The 24193-nt window shown below is 29.7% G+C and overlaps 2 protein-coding genes across 2 annotated transcripts; both read right to left on the bottom strand.

The window, feature by feature from the left end:
* Positions 1-6442: 6442 nt before the first annotated feature.
* LOC133678820 (flavonol synthase/flavanone 3-hydroxylase-like) lies at positions 6443-8125 on the bottom strand. The gene is made up of 3 exons (XM_062101336.1): positions 7625-8125; positions 7214-7535; positions 6443-6841 (listed from the first exon to the last, which is right to left on the bottom strand). The coding sequence occupies exons 1-3, from the start codon at positions 7981-7983 to the stop codon at positions 6569-6571; spliced, it is 954 nt and encodes a 317-aa protein (XP_061957320.1). The 5' UTR covers positions 7984-8125; the 3' UTR covers positions 6443-6568.
* Positions 8126-14344: 6219 nt separating this feature from the next.
* Positions 14345-18786, bottom strand: LOC133677928 (NAP1-related protein 2-like). Its single transcript, XM_062100068.1, has 10 exons — positions 18434-18786; positions 17768-17890; positions 17591-17641; positions 17406-17477; positions 17140-17253; positions 16988-17049; positions 16102-16162; positions 15910-15966; positions 15784-15828; positions 14345-14837 (listed from the first exon to the last, which is right to left on the bottom strand). Exons 1-10 carry the CDS (start codon positions 18560-18562, stop codon positions 14748-14750), a joined length of 804 nt encoding a protein of 267 aa, XP_061956052.1. The 5' UTR covers positions 18563-18786; the 3' UTR covers positions 14345-14747.
* Between the last annotated feature and the right edge of the window lie 5407 nt (positions 18787-24193).

The following is a 24193-nucleotide window of genomic DNA, read 5'->3' as shown; positions in this document are numbered from 1 at the left end:
TTACATCCAATAATGTAAAACTTATTAAATTGTGATTTTTCATGAAATTTCTGAATTTCTCCAAAAAAATCTGAAATTTTAATTTAAGTTAAAACATCATATTAGAAGACTCCATGTAAATTTTTAGAATTTTTTAATAAATCAATTGAGAATTATAAATTTATTTTTTATATAAAACTAGTTGAAAAATTATTAATAAAATGTTAGCCTGAAATATATCTTACCCAAGCCTTTAACATGCCTCGCACTTGGTTGTAACCGACTGCGAGAGTTAACAAAGGCTGTAGAGCGCAAGAGATAATACGCTTTGCAAGGATAGTTGATCGTAGCAGAAGGAAAAGAAAGTGGAAGTGAAAGTGATGGCTAACTCATGAACGAATTAAAATATCACAGGTTGGGCTGCTGATGGGAAATAATCATAACTATGAGCTTGCCATAACAGAACAAAAGTTTTGAAAAGAAAAGAAAAGACAGACAACCCTTGTCTGTCAAGCTCAGACTAAAAAAGTATCAACAGAGGCATAAATAAAACATAAAAGGATTAAATTGCATCTTTGATATCTTTTAAAATTTAATTACATCCTCGAAGAATCTAAATGAAAAACAATGTAAATTCAAAGTTAACTTAAATAAATATTAGATAAATTTACATTAAAAAAATGCAATGATTTAATTAGATTTTTAATGAGTAGAATTAATTTTATTAAAAATTTAATTAATAAAAAATTAAGTTTGAAAATCTTTTATTGAACATGTATTTGAACCTTTAATGTAATTATGATATCATACATTACGCAACATGGATCTAGGTTGTCTTAACAATATGTCATAGGAAGGCTAACTATTAATCACCTGTAGAGTGACATGAAACTACTATGGTTCATGACCAAGTCCATGTTACGGACCATGTATTTGAACTATTAACAATATGTTGGTTCATTGTTGAAAGAAGGAGAGATTGAGGGGAATGCCTTTAGTAGATACTAGAAACATGGCTCGTGCTATGCTGCGGGTTAATTTTTTTATATAAAAAATATTAAAAAAAATTAAGATCTAAGAGTGGTAGGTTTTTTTGCAAAGTTGTACCTAAGAGCATTGAGTCTATCTATTATGCCTAATCCAAAAGTTATATTTACAATATTAATAATAATATTAAACTTGCATGATCCAAATTTTAAGTGAGTTTGTTTGCAACATCAAACCCGGAGCCTAGTATATAGGTCTGGTTGCAAGTCGTGTTATAAAAATGTGATAATTAAAAAGAAAAAAAATTAATATTACAGCATAACATTTTAAAAAAAAATTAATTGAAAAGAAAAAAAACAATAAAACAAAGCATTATTATGATGAATAATGCTTTGCAAGGAGGGGTACAGTAAAATCCCCTTATGAGATCACAATAATCTAATAAACAATAAACAAAACAAATCATAACACGGAAAAAAATGAAATTGAAAGAAAAAAACTACTTAAGAAAAAGCAAAAAAAAAAAGGAATCAACTAGTTTAACTCGTCAAACCAGGTTAACCCATCAAACCTGTGATTCGTGTCATAAAATTGGAAGAAAAAAGGTTGATGCCTTTTAGTTATAGTTAATTACAATATTTAAAGATGAAATTGGAAGAAAAAACTAATGAAGAAAAAAGAAAAAGAAAATCTGAATCAATCGGGTTAACCCGTCAAACTTGAGATTCATGTTATAAGAATGTGATAACTAAATAAATAATAATAATAATAATAAACTAAATTAAAAAGAAAAAAACAAAGAAAAAAAACCTACAGGAAAAAAAAACTAATGAAGAAAAAGAAAAAAAATTGAATTAACTGGGTTAACCTGTCAAACCTGAGATCCGTGTTATGAAAGTTTGATAACTAAATAGAAAAAATTTAACATTAACAAACTAAATTTTAAAAAAATAATTAAAAATAAAAAAAAAAGCAAAAAGCAAAAAAAAAACTACTAAACAAAAAAAAAGATTAATTTAAAAGAAAAAACAAAGAAAAAAAAGCCTACATGAAGAAAAAAACTAATGAAGAAAAAAATCTGAATTAATTGGGTTAATCCTTCAAATCAGGTTAACTCGTCAAATCTGGAATTCGTGTCATGAGAGTTTGATAAATGAATAGGAAAAAAAATTACGTGTTAACCCAGAATTAGCTAGGTTAACCGGTTAAACCTGAAATTCATGTTATAAAAATTTAATAACTAAATAGAAAAAATTAACATTAACAAAAAAAAATTAAACAAAAAAATATTTATTAAAAAAACAAAAAAAATAACTTAAAAAAATAAATTTTTCAATGCGAACTACACTGTATAATCCATATTAAAAAAAACTGAGCCCTGCAAATTTGGGCATGAGAGAAAAGGCAGTAGAGGTACAAAAAATAAAAATTATACCAAAGTAACCAAATGTCTAATCTCAACAAATCAGCCCCTACTTTCTTGGTGAATAGAGCTAGCCTAGCCACATCGTAAGTGAGGTGTGCATTTAATGCACAATGATGGCACACCCCACTAACCAAAGAAGGAAAGGACTCACCACACACCCCTAAAATGTAGCCATGGTCAACCAAGCTCAAGCTGGTAAATCCCAGCCCAGCCCCTCCAAAGAGCAATCAGTCACACCAGCCACATCCACTCACGGACAGATCCCCTCAATGCCTAGTGGCTAGCACATCCCAACGCAAAACTGCAACAAACAAAACCGAATTGAAGCTTTGATCAGACTGCAATTGCAGAGAAGAAAGCCAGTGAGGGCACCAAATCATGTGAGAAAAAAGGCGAGAATAAGAAGATCATTACAAAAAATACTGCTTAAATCCACAATGGATTCACTCACATGTTACAGTATTTTCCTAAGCCCTTTTAGTTTTTTTTTTAATGTATGGAATTGTGGTGGTGAACCCAAGTTGGAGTGAATGGTTGTAGGTTATCATTATCATTATTATTAATATTTTTTTGTTGATGGGGTCTTTATTTACCGTTCAACAACCCATATATTGAAATTTATTGGCTTCTACTTGATCCATTTCATTATCTTTGTTCTTTTCACGCAAATCCTCCTTTTTCTAGCCATTATTTGAAATTTCGCAATCCTTCCCAACCATAGTGCTTACTTTATTCACTTAGCCATGATGACAATATCTAAAAATAGTGTTGAACTACTAACTAGATATTCAAAGCATATTTATTAAACTCAGCCCGGGGTTAACCCAACCAAGAGGCCGGATCCTGGGTCATATAGCTTAACGTGGATTAACCTAGGAGAAATTAAAAAAAAAAAACATGAGGTTTTAATATTCCATATGAAAAAATTAAAAAATATTTCATGTAGATATAGACTACAGTTATCCTATATGAAAAAGTTAAGAAACATTCCATTTGTATGTAGTTTATATATATAGCTATCCTATAAAGAAAAAAAATAGAAAATAAACCATGTGAATGAATGTTATATATATGGTTATGCCATATAGAAAAGTTAAGAAACATTTGATGTGGATATAAACTATAAATATAGATATCCCAAATGGAAGAGTTAATAAACATTCCATGGGTATGTGGGCTAGAAAACTAAATATATGAGGCCAAGTATTCATAAATTAATTTTATATTTTTGGGTTATATAAAAAAAATGTTCGGGTCTTATCCGGGTTTCGGGTTGACCTGGCAGGTCACCTAAGTTTCACTAGACTAATTGCAAGTCCGGGTTTTGACCATTTGAAACCTGGTCAAGTTATGCAATCATATTATTCAATAGTTTTACCCACATTTACCTAATATTTTGTTCATATTTTATATATAAAATGCCTTAATATTTTTTTTTATGTTTTGAAGATACTTTTTGATATTATAAGACTCAAAAAGAAGTAATTTGGAGATAAAATTCAAACCATGTTCCAGCTCATGTTTAATATTGATAAATTTGACTTTTGATCGATGCTCTACACAAAACTTGAGCTGTAGAGGTCAAAATCAATTGATTCTAGTGGAATTAAAAGGCTAATATTCATACCTTTCTATCAATATATGACAAAAAAAAAACATGGAAATCGCAGTCTTCAAAGATAAGTCTCGCATTCTGGTAGTTTTGACCTTCGACCATTTTGACTTAAATATATTGAGCTAGAGAAGTTTGTTTGTTGCAAACTCAAGTTTATTGGATTCCTGACTCAAAAACTTACCAACCTACCAAATTTCAATAGATAAGAAACTCATATGAGAGAGCTATGATTTTTCTAAAACAACCTATAAGTTCTACCAACAGACAAGTTTTGTGAAGAAACAAGTCCAACTTACTTCCCAAGCATCCAAACCGATATGACAATTATTTATTCATATGAAAAATATCTTTACACAAGTAAATTAACTTCACTAAGTCCAAAGTCAAAGTTTGAAGATTTCTTGCAAGACTATTTTTCATTTTTTATAAGAAAGTAGTTATTATACTACTTAAATATAGATTGTCTACTTTAAAAATGACTCCTTTTTTTTTTCTTTCATAATAAAAAAGAACTAGTAGGAAGGTGGGTATTAGGTTTTTTTATCTGATAAAAAGAAAAGAGAGAGAGGTGAATGAGGTGGCGGCTAGAAAGAAAGAAAAACTCACCTTTTTTCTACACCCGAAATTATATTTTCATCTTTTTTCTTCATTAGTTTTTCGATAGTTATGCAAGACTAAGTTATTTTCCTTGGTTGAAAGATTATAGAAGCCTTCGGATTTCAAAAATTATGATATTTATTTTATCTTTTTTTTTCAATTTATATGATAAGTATGAATGTTTTTCTATGCTTATTTCTTAGGATTGTTTAGTTTGATTGTTAGAACGGACTCTAAGTTATTATTCTAACCAATCTATTGCTAAGTTTGCTATCAAAATCGAAGTTGTGATATTTAACTTGTGAAACAACTAAATTTAATAATTATAGTGGATCTATATTGTTAATTTTAGGGAAAATATTCAATTAAATCAAACATAGACTACAGACACTTGTGTTGTCTAAATTTATCAACCTATCTAATTTTTAAAGCTGCCATTAAATTAAATTAAATTACTAGCGCAGACGTTGTGGTTGTTTAATGATTAGGGTTAGTTATAATGTGAATCGGTTAAGTGACTAATATTAAGGAAATATAAATATTCATAATATAAATTGATGTATCGTCTCAATAATCAGTTTTGATTTTCTTCGGCGGATCTTTACTTGAGACCAAGGTTTTTCTCTTAATAATTTCGGTTTATTTAATTTAGTTTGATTATTTTATTTTGTTTACCTTAGCATAGTTTAGATAATCTCAAAGCACAAAAACCCATCTTTGAATCATTTAACACAAAAACCAGACTAGATTTTTTTTGTGAGATCGACCCTTTACTTGTTTTATATTGTTTTATTTATTTAAGTTAAAGTAATTAATTTATGTGACCATGATATCGCAATATCAAGACTCGACTCTGGGATGCCTAGATCTCAGATTAACCTGTTGGACTACGGGTTTTATATGTTTACATGGAGCTTCGAATATGTTGAAGAATAAGTGTAATCATCTCTTTTTGTATTAATGGTGGGTGGATAACTACAACACCTCATTCTACTACCGTATTAAAGCAAATCATGGTCACTAAGAAGTGTTCTTACAAAAACGATTTAGCAATTAGTACAAGCAGATTCGTCATATTACAAATTTTAATTTCCTTTGAACAACTATATGTCTTTTTCTCCAAAGTCTTTTTTTTATTCAATGACATACGCAACTAGTTATATTCATTTCTAGTATAATATATGCAGTGGTCAGTCACGGACAGTCTCGTTAAGCACAATATCGTTGGCACTGTTTTCTAAACTCTGTTCATCGAGGGATAATAAAAACAAAATGTAAATGTAGCTTATCTATGTGTATAGGGCAGTTGTCATCCCTGTCTTTGAGACTAGAAATCTGTTTGTTTTTAAATTTTAAAAATATTTCGGAAAATTAATATTTTTTAGTTTTTTTAAATTATTTTGATATGCTAATAAAAAAATAATTTATAAATAATAATAATAAAATTATTATTCTAATACATTTTTAAATAAAAAAAACTATTTCAAAAATAACTACAACCATACTCTCACACACTTCTTAATTCAAAAATAATTTTAGATAAATATTATATTATTAGATTAATTCGTGGATGAACTTCCAGCTGATTATTATTATTATTAAAATTTCGTTGTTTCATTTTTTAAAAAAAATAAACTCCCTTCTTGATATTTAGGTTTAGCCTCTAATTAAGTATAATTGAGTAAATATTATTTTTTTTATTTAACTTAAAATCTAGCTTGAGTTAAAATCTGAGACGTTGATTTTTCATGCTAACCCGTCAAGAATGACAAAAGAAGAAAAAAATATACAAGTGAAAGAGAGATGATAATATTCACAACCACACATGCATGCCCAGCTTATCAAGCAACCAAAAGGATTGACAGAAGTACTGTAATAGTAACAGAAACAGGAAAGGAGGAGCTGTTGAAGGATTCTTGTTTAGGAAATTCATACACCAATTTAAAGAGAATATTGTAGGCTAATTAAGAGGTATTGAGTGCATAATGGGTTATGCGAATCACGTCTTCAGGCGTCGACGGTGGATGGGTCTTGTTTCTCATTCTCAGCTCCTGGTACTCTTTGTACAGGAAACCTCTATACTTGGGTGCCTCTCCGATGTCTTTCGTAAACTGCTGCAGTGGCTCCACCCACTTGTCTCCGTGCAAGTTATAAAAGAAGGCGTATGAATATCGGCTTTTGGATTTCGGTCTCACCACCCTGTGCGTTGCGCTCTTGAAATTATTGTTGCTCAATACCTTAATTTGAGATGAGTGTCCAGTGCCCAAATTGAGTCAGCAAACAACAATATTGTAGTTCTTAATTATGAGCATATTATATTTAATTACATGCAGACGAAAATAGCGAAGGAACATGCAAATTAAAAAAATGGTCATAGCAACTACTCTTTTGTCTTTTCATTATAGAATAATGTTAATGAAACTAATTGACAACGATATTGATTATTATTAATTATTATTTCAGATCTAGTGATTTAGTAATTTAACTCTTCTTTTAAAAATTAATTATGATTGTACAATTAGCAGATGATAACATGAGATTGCAACCTAAGAAGGATTTTAGTTAAAGGAAAAGGGCATGTTCCTTCGAGAAAGATAGATATATTTTACCTGAATAACATCGCCAACGTTGACGACTAATGAGCCCCTCGTAGGAATGACTGGAATCCATTCCCCATTTCTGCGAACTTCTAAGCCTCCAGCTTCATCCTGGAAAACAAAAGTGATGCAATTCCCGTCTTCGTGCTCAGAGTTTCCGCTGTTTTCAGTTTCGGTTGCAGGGAAATAATGCAAGGCTACCAATAAATCCCAGCTCCTGTCGTGATTGAATTCCTTGAGGAAGTTGGAAGGGAGACCTAAACACTGGCTTAATATGCTCTCTATAAGCACACCTAGCCTTGTAAAGTAAGCGAATATCTGTTCCAATACCTCCCTGGAAAAATCAATTAGGGAAAAGGGAATATTAATGCAAAAAATATAAGAGGGCAACAATAAAGAAACAATTATGTGAGCTAGCGTGACCTAAAATGAGGAGGGTTTTGTGGGTAAACATTCAAGTTAGAGCCTGGTGGAAACATCAATAAATACTCGTTCTTGTCTGGCGATTGATCTGGTTGCCTGTTATAACCAGCCGGAAGGGGAGCACCAGAATTAGGAACACATTTGAGCTTCTCCTCATTCGGCAACGTCTCGAAAAATGTTTTGGAAAGCTCGATGGCTCGCGTCATCAAACCAAGAGGTACACCATGATTCACCACTTGGAAGAATCCATACTCGGAACAAGCTTGACCAATAATTTCTTTGGCTTTCTTCATGCCATCCTCATCATCTTCTCGGAAGCAAGGTGAGAGATCGACAGTAGGAATGCAAGACTCACCCATTTCAAATTCACCTCAGTTTTACTTGAGCGATTTTCACAAGGGAGTATAGCTAGTACTACCCAAGTCTGGACTAACTATTCAATAAACTCCCACTTCTGCAATGTCAGTAAGCATAGTTTGAGCAACCAAATACACAAAATCCGTTGCTTATTCCATAGAAACAAATAGTGCGGACAAACCAGATGACGAGTTCCACGTCGGAATTTGGTGTCGTTTTGCATTGAGAATCTTAAAATTGTAGATCTTACTTTATTAACGTGGCACGCTACTAGTAGGATTAAATTTTTTAATGTAAAAAAAATATTTTTTTTATCAGAAAAAAAAATAAATTATCTTGAGGCCGACTGATGTGATCTAGTTTATTTGATGGATTCAAATATAATTTGGACAGCTAGTAAAAACACAATTTAACTCAAATAAAAATAAAGATAATATTTTTTTAAAATATTGAAATTCCAACATATTAGATCAACCTGAATCAATTTCAGTTAACTTGTCAAATTTATGACCGGAGTCATGAGATAATGATAGTCTCATATAAAAGAAATCAAAATAAAGTATAAAACTCAATTTCAAATCAACTCAATATTAAAGGTTAAAACAAAAAAAAAACATCCATTAGAAAAGAGACATAAAAATTAACTTGAGTTAACTTGTTAGAATCACGATCTAAGTCACAAGATTAGGATAACCCATAAAAAATAAATCAAAATCAATTATAAAGCCTAATTTCTAATTAATTAACTGTTGAAGGTTGAAATTGAAAAAAAGAACAAAAAAAATTCACAAGATTCTAATAATTAAAATTTAAGAGAAAATATATATTTATTGAGGTAAAACTTCTTTCATTTAGTTTTCGTTTTTATTTTGATGAAAACAGTTCTTTTTATCATAAGCATGTTTTTTAAATAAAATTTTTTCATGATTCGGAAGGCAAGTTTCAACCCAAAAACAATTGTCATGATAATTTTTATGTGCATATATGAATGAATAAAATAATAACTAATTTATGAAAACAATATAAAAACAATATATATTTTTAATTCTAATTGAATATTAACATATAAGTTTTTTAAAATTGTTTTACATATTAGGTTTATATATAATTATTCATAAAGTACTTGCAAAAATCACCATAAAAAAACTTGAATCTCATTTAAAATGCTTGGAATAATTGAATGATTTTTAAAATATAATTTTAATTATTTATTTTAAAAGGATTTTTTTAAAAAAAATAAAGAGTTAAATGAATGAACCTCGTACATGTTTAGGTTAGAAAGGACATTCGAGACAGACCGAGGCATCCAAGATCAGGCCTACATCCCCACACAAGGTTGCATGATTGAATTTTAGCTAGTGAATAGTTTGCTAAAATTTTAAATTTTTAATCAAGAAAACAAATTAATAGTGTATGCATATAATCTAGTTTACTTTATTTAACTAGAAAGGTTACCAAGTCAATTTATTTCATAATAAAGTTAGGACTAACATGTTATCGACATGAAACATATTTTTTAATCATTAAAAAACTGTCAAGAAACTAGTGTGTTGGGTAAATAGTTTGTACTATTAATGTTTTATCAAATTTTTCTATACTGGCTATTTGGAATCAATTTTCTACCAATTAATTGAGTTCAGATATAATGTTTAATTTGAATTCAATTGATAAATAAGTTGAATTCACATATTTAGAAGAGAGATTCTATCACTAAATTTAATGCATTTTATTTTCTATATTTATCATAATCACTTTTATCTTATTCATTCAAAGATGTCTCAATACTCTAGAAATTTCTAACAACAAATAACTCACCTCCTTCAACCATAACATACACCACCCTCTTTTTCTACCTCTAATACCATTACCATGAATAATCCAAAAAATAAAATCCAAATATATTTTTTTAATGTCTTTTTTTTTTCTCAAGACTACATAACTATGATGGGATAAGAAGAGAGGAGCATTTTGGTGATGTTGTATGTCATAACTCATTTTTAGGTCATTACCCAAATTCACCATTTTTTCTTTCTAAAATAAAAATAAAATAATAATAGCAAAAAGACTGGTATTTTGGCAAAAGCAAGTTGAGAAGATTTCAAATGTAGAAAAAATCAAGCTGTAATTTTGGATGGAATCGGGAGCGTAATTGTACTTCATTTTACCCAAAATTGGAGATACAATACAGATTTAAGGTCAAGTTACATGATTATTAAACGAATCTGCATAAAAATTAAGTCCAAGAACATAATTAGATTTTTAATATGCTAATTTGACATCATGGGTCAAATTAAAGTTTAATTATATTTAAAATTAATTTGGGTCTAACTAAATGATTTAATTAGGTCCAAGGACTGAATTATATTTTAAATAAGTCAAATTAATTTTATTAGAGGCTTAATTAGTAAAAAAATAAGTTTGAGGGGCCTAATTTGGCCTTAATTGAGATGATTAAAATTTTAAGATACCAAATTTAATTTTTACAAAGTCAATTGGTTCAAATCAGGGGTAAATCGCCAGAAAATCAAAGCTATAAGGTTAGTTAAGGGCTAAATTGAAAAAATTTATAGCCAAAGACCATGTTGCAAAAGGCGTCGAAGTATGAGGACTCAATTGATTGAAATTAGAGGTGAAATTGAAAAAAATTAAAAGTTTAATGGTCAATTGATGATCAAATTGTATAAATCCAGGACCAATGTCTAATGTGAAAAAGGCATTAGAGTCAGGGTTGACATTGAAGATCAGTAGGGACAAAATTGCATAAAATTAAAAGTTTAGGGTCAATTAGTGGTGCAATTGAAAGAAATTAAATGATGGAGGACTAAATTATACTTTGACCAAAACCCTAAATTAAAACCATAAAAAGTCTAAAACAATGTCGTTTTGAACAGTTAAAAAAAAAGGACCAAATAACGTGTCTTCTAGTGACTGTTCATCTTCTTCTTCATTTAAACTAGAAAAAACTGCTCGAGTGGTCTTCTTTTTCAAGGCATTTAATACTTCATATCTCCACCAAATTTGACAAAACTTGCACACAAACAATGACTTGACATCTGACTACATCCTAATATGGTTCTTTCTGGTCAATTGACACCACAACGGTCATTGCTACCCTAAAATAGCCAACCCAACCAGCCTTCAAGTGACAAATTTAACAATTCATGATGGTCACTTTGAGCTAATAGTTAGAATCCTTCGGGGCTAAATCAATGGCCAAGATTTGACATCATTAAAGATAAAATATCGCTCTTTCATCCCTATAAATAAAGGTGGATTTCATGGTCTGAAGGAGGGAGAAATCATAAGTAAAAGTTTGAAAAAATCAGTTATTTCCCCTGTTTCCATTTTTCTTCTCCCTGCAACCTCTTCTTTCACTGTGCCTACGCTGTCAATCCCACCACCAACCACACTTTGGTCTTCCCTACAACACTAGGAATGACTCCAGCAACCGTTTGCCTTCGGCTAAGCAAGGTTGCGCCACCTCCTCCTCCTCCTATGTTTTCCCCCTCCCTGATCTAGTCATTGCATGATTTTTCATACAATGACTAGATAATTAACATGGTTGTTGGGTCGAGCCAATAACCATGCAATCCTGGACTGGCAGACCTCGCCTAGATGGTTGGGCCGGGTCTATCCCAGTTCAATGTAAAAAAAAAACAAAAGATGTTAGGTCGTTAGTCGGCCCAACCTAGCCGGGTTGGACTCATTCCAGCACAGCCCCCAAAGAGAGAGAGAGAGAGAGAGAGAGATAAGCACGTTGGGCCCCTAGTTAACCCAATTAGGCTTGGTCCGGCTCAACTCATATATTTAATAATAATATAATGAAAACTTAAGATTTCAAAATAAATTTAATTAAAACATCTTAATTAAATTTAATTCAATTCAGATGATTTTAAACATATTGTTAGTGAAAACTTCTTTTTCATGTTTATTTATTTCGTTCTTTTTTAATAAAGATATTTTTTTTTATTTGAGGAACCATTTCTTGAATAAGAACTTATCATGACATGAAAAACAAGTTTCAATAAAATAGTATAATATTATGCCTTGCTAATTTTTATGTGAATGTATGCAAAGATAAATGAATAATTAATTTCAAAGAATTTTATAAAGTAAAAAAAATTAAAGTTTTAATCTTTAAAAAACTGTTAAGAAACTAGTGGGTCAGGTTGTCCTCTTCTTTAGTGAAAACTCTCTTTTTCGTGTTTATATTTTTTATTTTAATAAAGATAATTTTTTATTTGAAGGATCATTTCTTGAATAACTTATCATGAATTGAAAAGCAAGTTTCAATAAAAAAAATTCATAAAATTATACCTTGCTAATTTGTATGCAAATGTATGCAAGGATAAAGGAATAATTCATTTAAGAGAATTTTACAAAGAAACAAAAAAAATGTTTTAATCTCATTGAATATTTATAAGAATTAATTTTTAAAAACTATGCATATTAGTTTCATATATAATTATTTATAAAGTAATTGCTAATGTCACCATTAAAAAAAAAACCATTAAAAAAAAAATCTTATTTGAAAAGCAAGGTATGATTTTAAAAACATAATAATAATAATAATAATAATAATAATTGTTTTATTTAAAATGATTTTTATTTTAGAACCAAAAAGGGCATGCTTGGCTTTTAAAAAGGATCAAACTCACAAGCTTTTTTTTTTAATTTTTAAGGCCAAGCAACATTTCGACTTTTCGACTATTGAAAAAATTTTTGGTCACCTAAGTGATCAAAGAACTAGGATCCAATGTTTTTTAACCACTGAAACCAAAATTTCAACATCTTTTAATCTATAAACACTAAAAAAACATCCTTAAACCTTTATAATCAAATTTCCAAGACAAAAACACTATGCAATTAGCCTAAGAGCTAAATCAAATCAAAACAAACTTTTTTTTATCTCAATTAACTTTTTCCAACATCATCTAGCACCCAAACCATCTCCATTGAACTTTTATATGCAAGACAAACTTATTAACACCAAAATAATCGTATTTTAGTCTAAATTATGATTAACCGAGAGCTTTCTCTCTCCTCGTCTTTTGTTTATGACTTTTTCTTTTATTCCTCAACAATTAAGGATTAAAATGCAAAAGAAATAAATTTTTATAATTGAAATATACGAGTGAAAAACTATCAGGATGAAAGTGTAGAATATAATGTCATTTGAATAGTAAAAATGGAAAATTACAATAATTTTAGCTTTCTTTTTATACCGGTCCCTATTTTTTGAATTTTGTTTAACTAAACTCCATAATTAAATTTTGTAATATGAATCTTTAATGTAATGTTATGTAGGAGTAATTTTTGTCATATCGCATATGCGAGAGAATGCAATGTGAAACAAAACCCAACACATCCAACCACTGGAAGGACTAAAATAAAAGGAAGTAAAGTATAATGACTGAAGTGCAAATAATGAAAAACTTTAGGGCCTAGAAAGGCAAAAAAGCCTATGAACTATGATGTGAATAATGCAATGAGCATGTAGCTAACTATGTGAATAGTGCGATGTAGGAATATGCCATAGTTGGCTCTTAATGTGTTTTATTGTTGTTAATTAGTTTATAGATTTAGTTAATTTACTTATTAGTGCTCCATACATGTAGTTTTATGATATAAGCAAATAGAGAATTTCTAGCACACAGATTTTCTTTTAGGTTTCCCGTGAAGAAAGTATCATTACATTACCGCTAGATTTCTATATTCTAATTGATATTGTGTTCAATCACTTCTCACTTCTATGCTCATATTGATGTTGCGTGTTCTAACACAGGTCGCTATGCTAAAGAGCCTACCTTTTTCCTGACTATTTCACAAATCTGAACCACCAAAATTCACTCTCACTGAATTAAACCATTGATATCATATTCCTGGCTTTGCTTCTGGTGTGACTTCAAGTGCCATATCCAACAAATGGGAGAAAATACCATCAAAGCGATGGATGACGATAATCAAGACAGTTCTTTATGGTTTATCAGGGTGCCAAGACGATCAAGTCGGGAAAGTTCATGAGATTGGAGATGGCAAAGTTTGTAGACATTTTTTATTCAAGATTCAAGCTGCCGAGGAGCCACAAGGTCCAAGGATTGCACAACTTAGGGAAACAGGCAAATCATGATCACCATGATTCCTATTGGCCTTTCCACTAATTATGAATGAAATATGAGTCGGATAGTGAACATTAAACTTGGTGTTTCAAAGTTATGAGTTAGCTACAAGATTTTGCAAAAAAGTTCCAATTATGCTAGTCATTTAAGTTTAAATGGCATTATAAGATAAGCTATATAGATTTCATAATAATCCGACATCATTAACTTCCTATGATAAGATAAGCTGTATAGATTTCTCAACTATCCCACAAACATAACTTTCTACGATAAACAAATATAGGATATTCAAGTAGCTTTACACCACAGATATTCTACATTTGACTTGATGAGGTTCACAGCAAAAGGAGTTAAAATAAAAGGCTAACATACCATCATCATCTATAAACCTGCATTTCAGGGAGGAAATCACAAAAATAACCCCATACTCAAAAAGGAAGGCCCTGAAACAGGAATAAAGTCAGAAAACCACTATCCGACCATGGTACCAGCTAGTTCCCTATGTAGTAGAGGAATCTACCAACAGAAAAGTTAAGCGTGGGTTACCATCCCCAGCCCATGATACCAGCAATCCTTTTAGACCACTTTATACAAGGTGTTGACCGAAAAAGAAAGCTGATACAAGTAAACGGAAGAAGTAAAGGAAATCATTTGCCTGTGTCATCATCTTCTTCTTCGTCATCGTCATCTTCCTCTTGCCCATCATCCTCCTCTTCAGAGTCATCACCATCTTTGTCCTGCAATTAGGCAAAACACAGGAAATCAGACGACATTTGAAAAATCCTCTTTGGAAATCCTATTACTGATTCCAATAAATTCTCATTCAGTCTGACAGGCTTGATATAATGGTACAAAACTTTTATTTCATTGTGATAAGCAGCAGAATGTCTGTCATATGAAACTTCACATGTATTGTTTAATCTGTCATTAGAGCTGCGCCTAAACTGGAATCATCTTAAAGGATGGTTTCTAGCTAAGAAAGAACAAGCAATAATGTCATTACTTGAACGGTGCCTAAACTTCACATGTATTCTTTAATCAGTCATTAGAGCTGCACCTAAACTGCTATCATCTTTATGGATGGTTTCTAGCTAAGAAAGATCAAGCAATGATGTCATTACTAGGAAAACGAATGCAGCATCCCTGATATCTACAGCCATAACAAACCCTGAAGAATGAATTTAAGATCCCACCAGCAACCCTTTCTTCCAACAGGATTAAAAAAATCTTTAAATAGCTAAATATGTTTTACACAATTGGAATTTGTTGATGCCCAAAGTGAGTTAGCCTGCATTAAAGCACTATGGAACACCAAATTCCTGCTATTCAGATTTCAGATTTCTTCAGCAACTTCAATTTTGTCGAAGGTCTCATTTTCATGCAATTGTAAATTGATTTGTATATCAATCCAAAAACATCATTGAATTTTGGTTTTCATGTCCAGTCAAGTTTTGCTAAAAGACTTTCTATCAAGTTCATACTTCTGCAGAACTAGTATCTTCCATCTATTCTAGTTTCAATATCTTCACATCCAACAAGCCATCAAGAAAACCATCAAATGAACTCTCCAATTACCAACAATGAAATAATGAAAAAAAAATGCATGCCCTCAGCTGAAATGGAAGGGAAAACACCAGAAACGTTATAACATTCACAAAACATAATAAAATAGGATCCATTTACCCCTTCATTGGCTTCATCCCCATCAAAGTCCTCTTCATCAGGATCCTACATTGGAGAATTAGGAAAGTTACACTTGCTTTCAAGCTTCATTTTCAAGAAAAAAAGGGAGGAAAAGGACTTAATTACAATGTTAAAATATGAGAGTGGATTGGGCCATAAATCCTCCTTAATGATCTCTGCAACCTGCAGTTATTTTATTATGTAAGAGATTGTAACAGCTAGCTTCAGTAAACCTATTTGATAAAGAAGAAAAATATCCATAATGCTTATACCAAGGAATAAAGCTCTATTACTTTGTAAGCTACAGGGTCAACTTACCTCATCCTGCATGTCATCAATCATGCCTTTTGGCTGAGTGTTACTAAACCAGCTAAAGAAGCTGCATTTAAGCAGGCGAATTTGAAGGTGAGGCACAAAATACAAAATATTACAAAGAACAGATTTGGAAAAACAATAGGCAATATACTAAAGTTAAACAATGATATAAGACATCCTGCAAGCACGAATTGTATTCCACTTAAAACTAAAACAAGCATACATCATAACACTATTACTAAAACAAAGATCAAATTGACCCTTCACACACTCATCAAATGGAAAGACATCATAAGTTGGTTGAGCAGGAAAATGAGCACCATGACTAGTGACAATCAAACAATAAAGGGTAAACTTAATTTTTGCCATTATACATTAATCAATGTTCCTCTTCTACACCTTTAGTTTAAAATTCTCTGAAGTTACCCTTCCAATTTCAAAAAATTCCCAATTTTATCTTCTATCCATTACATAGCCTACTTTTTTTTATTTTAGTTTTGAATTATAGGGATCTAGGAAGAAAAATGTGAGAAGTTAAGAAAAACCAAAATAAACAATGAACAAAACAGAGCTTGTTGTAAGTTATTTAATAGTTAAAGACAAATTTGAATATATATAAGGGTAAATTTTGGATATTCTACACTATGGGGGTAGAAGTGGAACACTGATGAATCTACAATGCAAAAATATAGTTTACCCAACAATAAATCATGTTTTGAAAGAAGAAAAATTGAAATTATTGTTTGCGTAATGATATTTTTTTAATGTTTCCCTTATTTGTACTAGTACAGAAGATATTTATAAAGATAAGAAAAGAACCATTGGAATACAAGAACCAGATTTGGAGTAAGGAAATAAGAGAAAAAGTAAACAGGTTGAGAAAATAAACCTTTCATCAGCCAAAAGCCTCTTGTTCCCTTTATTTTCATGACTAACTCCATTTGGAAGACCCTTCACATTTTAGAAATGCAACTAAATAAAAAAACAAAACAGAATATACAATTTAGAGAAACCTGTTATGAAATGACAAGAAGAAGTTACCATGCCCTCTTTCCAGCTGATTGGTGTGGCAGTAATCTCTGTTGTTCCTTCATCATGGAAGGCAAAAGATTTTATAAGCTTTGTCTCTTCAAAGTAAGGGTTGGGTTCAAAGTTCTGCAAATGATAAAAAAAAAAGAATCAAGAACTATTCAATCAATCCTACAACAACAAAAAGATGTCAATTAATTCTATTCAAGCAAAGAAAAGATAGTAGAATCAGTTATTCATGCAAAACTGTACAAGCAGGGGACAGAGAATAAACTTACAAATGTTATTGAATAACCAGATTTAACATCTTTTGAATCCTCCACTTCCAACGAACTTAAAAATTTGAATATCTACCAAAATACAAGAAGGGAATCAAATTTACTACACAGACAGGCAGCTAAGGGAAGGGAACAAATGAAAGTGTACAAGTTAATCTTCAGATCATACAGGAACAAAACCAAACCTTTTGATCCTCTTCACTCAGAAGAATACCTAGAGCAGGATGGCTTAAAAACTGCAGGGAACCACAAACAATTAGATGTAATGATGAACTCTGTTTCGGGGAAGGCAGGGGCATATTATAATAGTAGTTAAAAATTATATATTTTGATAAGAAAGCAGATGAGAAAAGACTGCTAACCGCAGTCAACCAGAAGTCAGGTATCGACTTGATGATCTCATTCCGCTTATCATACACTGGCTTGCGTATCTCATTATACTTTTGCTCTACTTCCAAGACCTTATCACTTGCCTCTTCATTAATCTATGAAAACAGAAAAACCAAAGCACAGTTCAAGGTATAAAGTAGCAACAAACACAGACAAAGAAGGAAAAAAAAACATCCAAGCGTCAATAAATAAATAAATAATCAGACAGTGAACAAACAAGGCATATCATTCAAAAGGCCATCGTTCCCAACATACTGTACACATAATCCTACTTCAATCATGATTTAAACATAATCCTCCTTCCTGATTATGTTTTTTGTTATTAAACTTGCATTAGCTATTGGTTTTCTGGAACAAGTATCCATCATCACATAACCAGATACTTATAACTGGAATTAAACAACTTGAGCAATCATTTTAGCATAGCAAATCAGCACATCCAGGTATCTGACAGCATAAACCCAGAATGGATAAGCTGAGTCTGATTTTCAGTATATATATATAGGACAAAATGTACAAAACCAAACATTATGCAAAGTAATTGGACTCTACCAAACCAGAAAAAAAAATCTCAAATTTCATACAAATATATATGACATTGATAGCGCATACACAAAAACATTGAACGTTTACATTACCTTTTCGAGATCGTCTTGGATCTCCTGGAGCTTCTCGATAGTGAGAATGAGTTCTTCATCGATTTGGTTATTGTCCTCCTCGCCTTTCTCCGCTACCTTCAACTTCTTACCCTTGTTGTCTGCCACCATTTTCTCTATCCACCAAAACCCCTAAACCTCTCTCCCCTTCTCCCCCTCTCTCACTCTTTGTTTATGCTGTTGATGACTGTCTTAAACCCTAGTGCCTTTAACCTCCTTGTCTTGCTTTCCCCTTTTTCTTTTGTTTCTATTTTTTTTTTATTCCCTGCTTTTTCCCGTCATAGTGAGAACAAAAGTGTTAGGGTTTTGCGAGTTTGAATCCGCTACGGAGTCAATTGTAGAGGTTGGGAGTGTTTATTTTGGTAGTAAAATTATTTTTTAAAATATTTTTTATCTGAAAAAATAATAAATTAATTTTTATAGGGTTTTTTTTTATGATTTTGATATAATTATTTTAAAAATAAAAAAGTATAGAAAAAAACATTGTGCTAATATATTTTTAATTGAAAAGTACCCTGCATTGAATTAACAAATACACATTTAATAAATAACCAGCAAATGACTTGTGTTGGTATTATTTATTAAAGTGTTTTTTAAACTGTTTTTCATTTTAAAAAATATTAAATTGATTTTTTAGATTTTTTTCTATGATTTTGATATACTGATATCAAAAATTAAAAAATATCTAAAAAAAATTCTTAATTAAAAAACAACACCTTTTTTACTATCAAACATATATGGTAAATAACCAACAAATAACTCACATAATAGTCTCCATCCTCGTATGTCAAAACCTCAATATACCAAGTGTTGTTTTAATTCAATCATGAAACTTTTGATTTTATAAATTTATATTTCAAAATAAATATATCATAAATGAAGTTCCCTAAAAGATATAGAAAAATAAAACTGGTCTTTTAATTTTCTAGGAAAAGAAATATTGCTTTTGTATCTAGTTTTTCAAATAATTAGAGTATTACTCTATTTTTAAACTATCCAAAAATTTTGTATAAGAAAAAAAGCTCTTAATAATCATAATCTATATTTCACAAAAAAAAAAATTCAAAATTATCATGAAATTTTGAAATAATAGGTTTTTAAAATTTTCTCTATTCTAAATAAAAATTCAAAGTTCTAGCATCTAACTTTTAAGATATCAAAGAATGATATATTTTTTTATTTTATTAATATGAATATTTGAATCAATTTACATGTACCTCAACTAATATCTTTTTTTGTGTTCATTTTATTCAAGCTCTTTACTTTGAATACAAAAAAGTTTTATATGCCTTTACTTATTCCTTAAACCTTAGATAATCCAAACTTATCATTATAATTGCAATGTTTTCTAACCCTTTGGGATATATAGACATCACAACCAATCAAACACCCCAGCAGTCTTAAGCTTCAATTATATTTTATGAAATGAATATTGTCTTCACTTAATAAAATACCCTAAATATAAAATGAAGATTATTCAAGGCCTTATTTATTATATATCCATAAAAAAATATTTTTTAAATATTTTAAAAGGCCCCATTTTACTCGAGCCTCCCTTGTACCCATAACAATTTATTTGGAGTTAGGTTTACACTTTCCTTTCCATTCTTTTAGGCACTAAAGTGTCTGCCATAATGATAGGAGTTGGGTTGATCTTTTCATCAATAGAAAGGGATTAGAGATTTGGTTCATATAGGATTGAAAGCTAGGCATAGAAGAGGGTTACTATGCCTTGATAGAATAAAACACACTCTATTCATATGTGAAAACTTAAAGCAACAAACACAAGACAATTAATACATGAAGATGATTAAAACTTTATAATATATAACCATACCATAATAAAAATAAAGATTGTAAAGATTGATAAATAATATACTAGTTCTACCAAGTCCACATTCAATTCCAAGCACAACTTATAATTTCACAATCCACTATTTGTTTTTTTAATTAACGTAGGTGTCCGGACTAACTTGCGCGTATCTCGACTAATCTCACGGGCCTTAAAATTAATGACCATGTAAACTTCCAGTGACCCTGAGTTTTTGGGATTCGAACTAGTGACCTTTAGGGAGCAAATATAAAGCTAACCAGTTGAGCTACACCCCTTAAAGTTAATCCACTATCTATTTTATTATTATTATTATTATTAACGTGGGTGTTCGAGTCAGTTTGCGTACACCTTGACAAATCCAACGGGTCTTAAAGTTAACGGTTATGTAAACCTTCAGTGACCATGAGATTTGTAAAACTCGAACTAATAACTTATAGAGAATAAATCTAGAATCTGACTTATTATGACACTCAAACTTACACAATGTTTTCACAAATAAATTTAGGTAGATGATTACGCTCATTCTGAGAGGAAATCCATCAAATATTCAAGCTCAATATCATAATATAAAAGGTTTCAATCAAGTAAGCTCTCAAGAAAGATGCATTGATAATACAATAATTTTTCTAACGTTCATTCTCTTTTTCTTGTTTAGTTTCTAAATTCAAATGTATAGGAATCAAGGATATTTATAGGGGATTCAAAAAAATTAGTCATTATTCCTTGTACAAGAGTAGTCGTTGCATAAAATCTTACCAAAGCAAGCAAAATCATGTACGAAGTCAACCCCCCCTGCTTCAGAGTTCGGTTGGTTTGATTGGTCCTAAGTTTGTTCATCCTTTTTTTTTTATTATTAATAAGTTAACTTAGGCACAATTTTTAATACAACATTATTACTTAGGCACAATTTTTAACTGAGATTATGATAATTATAATTATTTAAATTTTAAATAATTATAATTATAATAATCTCAAATTTAAAAAATTGTAAGACAATAAATTTAGGTATGTTAATAAAATAGTTTGTTCATCCTATTTTTTATTTTTAATTTTTTATACCAACACTTGATATTTCTCAAGTTTCCCCTACCCAACTAGGTTCATATAACTCTTATAAGTATGTCCAACATGCATAATCCTCCTAGGAGCTCTTCTTGAATGCAAAGATAGCATCATAGGTTATCATCAATTATATTTAGCTATTTCACAATTTAGTGAAAATATTTAAGCTAAAAAGTCTTGATTACTTGAAGGTTCAATCTTTTCACTTTTTTTTAAAAAAATCTTTCAAGATAATGCTTTTTTGTCTTGAGAATCATATAATCTCTTTCCATACTTGTAAAATGTTATGCTTTCATACTTGTTTTTACTTAGCATAAGGACATGCTAGATATAACATTAAATAATTATAATTATAATATTTTTAATTAAATTAAATTATTATATTAATATAACAAAATTAGAGCTGTGCCTAAATAAATAACCATACTTAATGACACTAAGAGTGTTTTTATTTAAATGTGTGGTTACCCTCTAAAACTCTAAAACTCGGGGTTTAAATTCAAGGCCCCTTACTTACACATATTTTTTTCTATTTTACACGAGGACATGATCAAGGATTAGTATAGAAAAGGCTAATTAAGAGAAAAGGAGCCACCTCTTGATTTTAAAGAAAGCCAAGACATTTATGACTAGTCTTTAGAATTTTAAGATAAGAAGATTAGTTATATCAAAGAATGATAACAATCACTTTAAAGTATTTTTTATACTAAAATTAATTTATCTATATGTCGTATGATCAAGAATATTAGTTCTTTGCTATTTGTTTTCAAGTAAATCGATGAAGACGATGATTCGACAATCTAATAATAAAAAAAAGTAAAATACATCATCAATCAGTAATTTAAAATTTATAATGATGTTTAAATAAAAGTAGTATTTAGCAAATTAACTAGTGGATATTATAGAGTGGTATAAACATATAAAATTATCAGAAAAATAAGTACAAATAAAGTAGTATAAATTATACTAGGATTAAAATTATATATTTATATGAAATTATCTCTTTATAATATTATAAATAGATCATTTAGTCGTTGAAAACAACGACCAACTCTATATACATAATTTATTCTCATCTTTGTGCTATCTATTGCTTTTTTTTATTTATTACAATTTAATTTTTTCTTTTAAAGTTTTATTTATAGCTTTATTTACTTGAGTTGCATTTTTATATGGTTTAGTTTTTGACATTATTGTTCTTTTATTCTTAACTTTTTAAAGTTAAGTTTAGAACTCCATATTTCATCTTGATTTATCAGGTGTCACTCATTTTCATTCAAAATTAAGTTTTTAATTGTATTTTTTTATATTAAAAAGGAAAAAATAAAAAATATGTAGAATATTGTTCATGGAATCAATGATTGAATCAACATGTTAAGGATGATTAATTAAATATATTATATGAGAGATCAAAAACATTTTATTGAAGTTCTTAAGATTTATTATTAAATTATCTAATATATTAGGTGTTTTGTGTAGAATCAAAGCTAGTAGTTCCTTATAAAAAAACCGATTTGGAATTCAAGGTTGAAAGAATTCTCGAAGTATAAATTATACGAGTATTATTTCTCGAAGTAAGGTTTAGCATTGTCATCACTGGCCATCCACCCTTTGGATTTTCTTTTTTATTCTAAATAAGGATATATTATATCAAGTAGTTTAAAAGTTGAATAAAACATAAAAAACATAAATTTGAAATAAGATGTCTCAAATAAATATAGACAAGTATAGATGATTTAAAACACAAATTTAAAAAAAATATTATTTTTTAATATTTGAAGAGTACTTTAAGAATCTTAAAAAAATGCATGATTTTAGATGAAGGTTTAGTAGTTAATTATATTTAAGAGAAGATAAAAATATTATTTTTTAAGAATGGCCACCCTACATGTTTCTAATCCTAAGATCTAATTCATTCCTGCCATTATTTTTCTAATTATTTTCCAAGTTTATTTTGCTGATTAATTTTCAATCAAGCCTCTTACTGGAATTCAAGATTTATTTAGAATAATTAATTAATTCATTAATTAATTTTTATTTATTTATTTAAGTCATTGAGACCAAAAATTGGCAAGGTGGTCAAAGTTGAGCTTGGAAGCTTATTTATTTCGTTTATTTTATGGTCAAATCTTTACTAATTGATCTTTTTGGTTCTTGAATGACCCAACCCGAGTAATTAATGAGAGATTTATGAATAAATACATCAATATGTCAATCTCACAAAAATAAATAAGAAATAAATACTAATTATTACATAAAATCCTCAAATATCACAATCTCGAAGGGTTGGCAAATAAATATATACAAACAAAAAACAAAAAACATTAAAAATTATTTATAGAATCACATCGAATAGTACTCATTGGATTCAAACAACAGAAATCCCATCCATTTGACATCAAATCTTTTAAAAAATCTCATTGACTTAACATCATTTCTATTAATTATGACCTCAGTATGAACACTTTCTCTAACAAAGGTAGAACCCTAACCATACCATACCATACCATTTGCAGCTGCTTTCATGTGATCGTTGCCTCCATAACTTTTCCTATTCTCAACATGGCTTGCTTACTTCTTCTTCTTCTTTTTTTGTATTAATTAATATTTTATATTTTATATGTGCTTAATCTTTGATATTTATTATTTTAGAAGTTAGTCTATCGATCGTTATTTATATAGTACAAGTATAATATTATAATATGTGTTGTTGCCTTTCTTACCCCGTCTCTTCTCTCTTTTTTCTTTTTTTGAGTGAATCGAGATGGGTCTTTACAATTCCCGTAGACCTTTTGAGCCTGAGTTAGGCCTTAGAACCTGTATTGTTTAAATTTGTAGTGGGTTTT

Source organism: Populus nigra, chromosome 18, assembly GCF_951802175.1.
Source record: "Populus nigra chromosome 18, ddPopNigr1.1, whole genome shotgun sequence".
In the NCBI taxonomy this organism is placed as follows: domain Eukaryota; kingdom Viridiplantae; phylum Streptophyta; class Magnoliopsida; order Malpighiales; family Salicaceae; genus Populus; species Populus nigra.
The sequence above is the reverse complement of the archived record's forward strand: the minus strand, read 5'-3'. Positions and strand labels throughout refer to the sequence as shown.

Coding starts and splice junctions, on each gene's coding strand:
- LOC133678820 (XM_062101336.1), bottom strand. CDS start 7,983: ATGGGTGAGTCTTGCATTCCTACTGTCGATCTCTCACCTTGCTTCCGA. Junction 7,536..7,624: donor CAAAACCCTCCTCATTTTAG/GTCACGCTAGCT, acceptor TGATTTTTCCAG/GGAGGTATTGGAACAGATAT. Junction 6,842..7,213: donor ACGTTGGCGATGTTATTCAG/GTAAAATATATC, acceptor TCTCAAATTAAG/GTATTGAGCAACAATAATTT.
- LOC133677928 (XM_062100068.1), bottom strand. CDS start 18,562: ATGGTGGCAGACAACAAGGGTAAGAAGTTGAAGGTAGCGGAGAAAGGC. Junction 17,254..17,405: donor CTGGTTATTCAATAACATTT/GTAAGTTTATTC, acceptor TATCATTTGCAG/AACTTTGAACCCAACCCTTA. Junction 15,829..15,909: donor CACTCTCATATTTTAACATT/GTAATTAAGTCC, acceptor TCTCCAATGTAG/GATCCTGATGAAGAGGACTT.